We start from the raw sequence: 4,371 nt of genomic DNA on the forward strand, positions 1-4,371 counted from the left end.
TACATACGGTTGAAGTAGCAGTATTCGTTAGATTGTTATTTTCGTTAAATATAATAATATTCTATTAAATTGTTCACGAATATATGTTCTTATACCTTTGGAATGTATTTTCTTAATGTAAATAAATAATAGATTGATTAAAATAGAAAATCAAATTGTAATTAATGATTCTTAATAATTTCAATAGTAACACGAAGTAACGTGAAATAAAGTCTCTAGCTTTTCTTGGCCGGTTTTAAAGAGGAGTTTGCGCATGTGTAAAATGGTGGGAGATTATAAGCAGCTGATATTTAAGTAATTCGTTGTTAATAGCTCAGTCGTCTGTTTATCGAGAACCGATTCAAAGCCACCTGTGTCGTTACTATATATAGTGAAACAAACGAAGTATATTGATATTAACAATTTTGTTTGGTACAATAAACATGGTAAGATTATTTACAATGTGAATAATGATCCATAACGATCTGAAATCATTTTCTAAATATTTATTGGTACACACAGTATTTTGTCTTCCATTTATTTATATGTACAGAGGGTAACAAAAATTATAATGGTTTCATGTACAATCGAGTGAAATATTTTTTATATAATAGAGAGTGAAAACTGTAAGATAACCTTTGTCTTCGTTAAAAAATGATAAAAGTTATTGAACGAATATATCAATTAAAGTTCGATTTAAAATAAACCATTCAATGATACCATTGAAAAATGCATAATTAGTTAATGTGTGTATTATCGAAACGTTAAAAATGATGCGAATAAAAAAAAGATCGGCTATTAACTTTGTTCAATAGTTTATTTAATTTTTTTAAAAGTTTAACTCGTACAAAAAAGGATAAAAAATTTCCATTTTTTTTTTCGCAAATACATACGTTCGAAGACTTGCATAAGTGTCATAATTTCATGTCTTTAAATCATGTCATTCATGTTCAATTGAAAAAAATGTCTAAGATTCAATATGTAACATTGTTAGATTGTACTTGAATGTATAAGCTTTCTATAAACGAGGCTATAATTAACATAAACTCAAATTATATAATATTTTATCACCATTAGAATTATCAAAGGAATATTAACATAATATCATACAATTATCCGTCGCTTGTATTTTCTTTTCTCGCTTATTTGTTCTTCAACATAATCCATTTAATTAGCTTCTTAAGGCGTGTACAAGAACAATAAATATTTTTGGGAGATCAAAAAAATCAATTCATATAGCAGCATATCGTTTTACGAAGGAACCGAAGATCAGCGAAGAATATTCGGATTTAGCAAGGATCAATGATCTTGTCGATGATCCGATGGATCTTTTCAAATCGTGGCATGAAGAGTCAAGAAAATATTTACGAAATATGCTAGATATTTTTTGCCTGGCAACGTCCTCTATGTGAGTATATATATATATAGATATATACGATAGAGATTAATTATGAATTTCGAAAAGAATCATTAAAATCAAATTATCTTCATTATCAGAGACAATAAAATTGCGGCAAGAAATGTAGTACTCAGAGAATTTGATAACAAGGGTTTCGTAATAGTCACTGATCAACGAAGTAGAAAAGCCTCAGAGTTGGTAAGAATATCGTATCGCGAACGAAATTTTATTAAGTAAATCTATTCCGATAAATTTTAATAAAAACATTTTAATAAATACATATTTATAATCATAGGATAGTGTACCACGAGCTGCTGCATGTTTTGTATGGTGTTACATAGATGATAAAGGACAAAACATTGTCAGACAGGTGATGGTTTATTTTATAAAAAAAAAAAAAAAAAAATTTCAATTGTATTATATCATAAATTTATTTATTGGTTCGTTGAAAAAAAATATTTATCTTTATATGAGTACGACATAGGTACGAGCTGAGGGTACAGTAAAAAAATTAGAACCGATAGAATTTAAACATCTTTACGACAGAGAGCCACTTTTTTGCAAGATTCGATCTCATTTGTGTCATCAAGGTCGCGTAATTGATTGGGATGATTTGAAATGCCGACATGATGAAATTTTAAAGGAATATCAAAGCGGCAAGAATACTCTGCCAATGCCGGAACATTTGTATGTTAATTACTTTTCAAATGACGCACAATTAAATTATACGAGTAAATTTCAGGAAATCATTTGTTTTTAGCATCGGATATAAATTGATACCAACAATGATAGAATTTTACTACGCGAAGGACGATCTTATCGGGGATAGAATGCAATATACCAAAAACACTTCGATCGATGGATGGGAACAAAGAAGATTGGCCGCTTAATATTAAAAATTACAAACATGTTTGATTATTTATTTTCTAAATAAGGAATCCTTATAATAGTTAAATTTTATTGAATAAAATAAAACAAATTTCTATGTCTTCTGATTCAATCGATGAATTTAAATATCTAACATTTAAAATATCAACGTTGATTTGTAAAGGCATAAAAAAAAAACGAAAGTGTTTTCAAATAGTTCAAAGTTACAGAATATTGTTGCGTCAATAAATAATTTCTTTTTATCATATCTTCCGAAATTTCAAAAATCATCGATGTTTTCTTTCTTTCTTATTTTTTTTCTTCTTTTTTTTACAGGACCACATATCTTTATCATTAAGAAACGATAACTAAAGTCAAGATGAATTAAAATACTATGATTTTCACGCGACCTTGCGAAACACTATCTATGCGTACAGTATGCACTTATGGCATAACATCTTGTTTAACTGTAATGTACCGACGGTCAATTTCATCATCGCAAAAAAGTTAATTATCTTTTTAAGTTAATAATAATTTTTTTCTTTTTTTTTTTTTTATGAAAATAAATGAAGCATTTACGAGAACATTACATAATCATAAAATATTATTTAAGAATAATTTTTTAGTTTTATTCATGCATACAGAATGGCGAGATTAATGATATTACAATTTTTATATCGAAACCTTTTTTTATATCTCAAAGATATATAATACAAAAAAAAAAATGTAATGAAAAATAAATAGATGATATTTTTTTTGTAACTAATATTTTTCTTTTAACATTTTACATTTTCATTGGGAATGGGAGAGAGATGATTGGGAGAGGGTATTCAGAAAAGAAAGTAAAAATGGGATTATATACATTATTTACAATGTGTACAACGTAATTAGCGAAGAGTAATTACGCCCATCAAATTATATTTCGATTAATTTTTTTAATATTTTTTTCTATGATTATCTTTCATATCACTTTGAGTCACATTTTTGTATTTTTATATGGTATAAATAAATTTTTAAACAGTTTTATTATATTTGTAATATTTATAAATAATTAGTGATATATTTCTATATTTTTTTTTTTTTTTTTTTATCAGTATTCGTACTTGAAATGTTATTATTTTTTTGTGCTATGATCGAAATTTGAGTACTGATATGACATGAATTATACAAAGTATTCAAGTTTTATTCTCAACATATTCTATAAAAAAAAATTAAGAAAAAATGTTATTTATATATACATATATGCAGATAAAATGTTATATATATATATATATATATATATATATATATATATATATTAATAGATTTATTTAAAAATTTTAGTTAATGTAGAAATATTATTAATAATTTTTAAATGGAAGTGAAATATTAGTCGATTTTAAATATATCTAGTTTTTTTATAATTGAATATAATTCAGATTTATAAATTATATAAATAAAAATTATTTTTAGATATATAAATTTATAAATTAAATATTTTTGGGATAAACTAGGAATATAAAAATAATTAAGATTTTATATTAAATAATAAAAATATTCATAAAATTTGAATTTTTTTTTTTTATATGTTATAATTTATAATATAGATTAATAATATATTTAAAATTTATAATTTTTATTTTTATAAAATAAAATTTTATATATATACATATGCAGGTAAGCTCTTAAATATTTTATTAAAAGATTATAACAAAAATACGAAATAACGTTAGTTTAATGTTTCATTAACGAACACATTGCCCATATTTACTTGATATGTTGAGATAAACTCTAATGTTTACTTGCTGAAGTTATTGATTTGATCGTTGACCTATGTTAAAACTAATAATACTTTATATGCTCTACGAATTGTTATAATTAAAATGAAACGAACAATGTAGATACAGATGTCAGAGTCCTGTATTCGTAATAACGAACATTTTGAAATAGAATTATAATGTAAATTTATTCCTACGTGGTATCGAACAAGAAACCAGTTTGTTGTCGTTTCGTATAAAAATATATCATTCGTTATAGGTATTACAAATATAATAAAAGTTATTTAATAATAATAATAATATTCTTGAAGCATTAGATCAGTAAGAAAATCAATTAAATCATATCAAAAGTTTTGTTAAAACAATCGA

General features: G+C 24.3%; 1 protein-coding gene across 4 annotated transcripts; it reads left to right on the forward strand.

Moving 5' to 3' along the window:
• The first annotated feature begins 177 nt into the window (after positions 1 to 177).
• LOC118447957 (uncharacterized) lies at positions 178 to 2,378 on the forward strand. 4 transcript variants are annotated; one of them, XM_035880532.2, is made up of 6 exons: positions 178 to 425; positions 1,155 to 1,387; positions 1,477 to 1,576; positions 1,674 to 1,748; positions 1,863 to 2,065; positions 2,139 to 2,378. In XM_035880532.2, exons 1-6 carry the CDS (start codon positions 423 to 425, stop codon positions 2,266 to 2,268), a joined length of 744 nt encoding a protein of 247 aa, XP_035736425.1. In that variant the 5' UTR covers positions 178 to 422; the 3' UTR covers positions 2,269 to 2,378. The 4 variants fall into 4 exon arrangements, with proteins under 4 accessions (XP_035736425.1, XP_035736427.1, XP_035736428.1 ...); XM_035880534.2 differs by having other exon boundaries at positions 1,219 to 1,387; XM_035880535.2 differs by having other exon boundaries at positions 1,222 to 1,387.
• Positions 2,379 to 4,371: the final 1,993 nt, after the last annotated feature.

Source organism: Vespa mandarinia, chromosome 22, assembly GCF_050613455.1.
Source record: "Vespa mandarinia isolate Hongniang chromosome 22, ASM5061345v1, whole genome shotgun sequence".
Classification (NCBI taxonomy): domain Eukaryota; kingdom Metazoa; phylum Arthropoda; class Insecta; order Hymenoptera; family Vespidae; genus Vespa; species Vespa mandarinia.

Excerpts from the sequence above, each read along its gene's own strand:
- LOC118447957 (XM_035880532.2), top strand. Across the intron at positions 1,577-1,673 it reads GTAGAAAAGCCTCAGAGTTG|GATAGTGTACCACGAGCTGC; the intron begins GTAAGAATATCG and ends TTATAATCATAG. Across the intron at positions 1,749-1,862 it reads GACAAAACATTGTCAGACAG|GTACGAGCTGAGGGTACAGT; the intron begins GTGATGGTTTAT and ends AGTACGACATAG.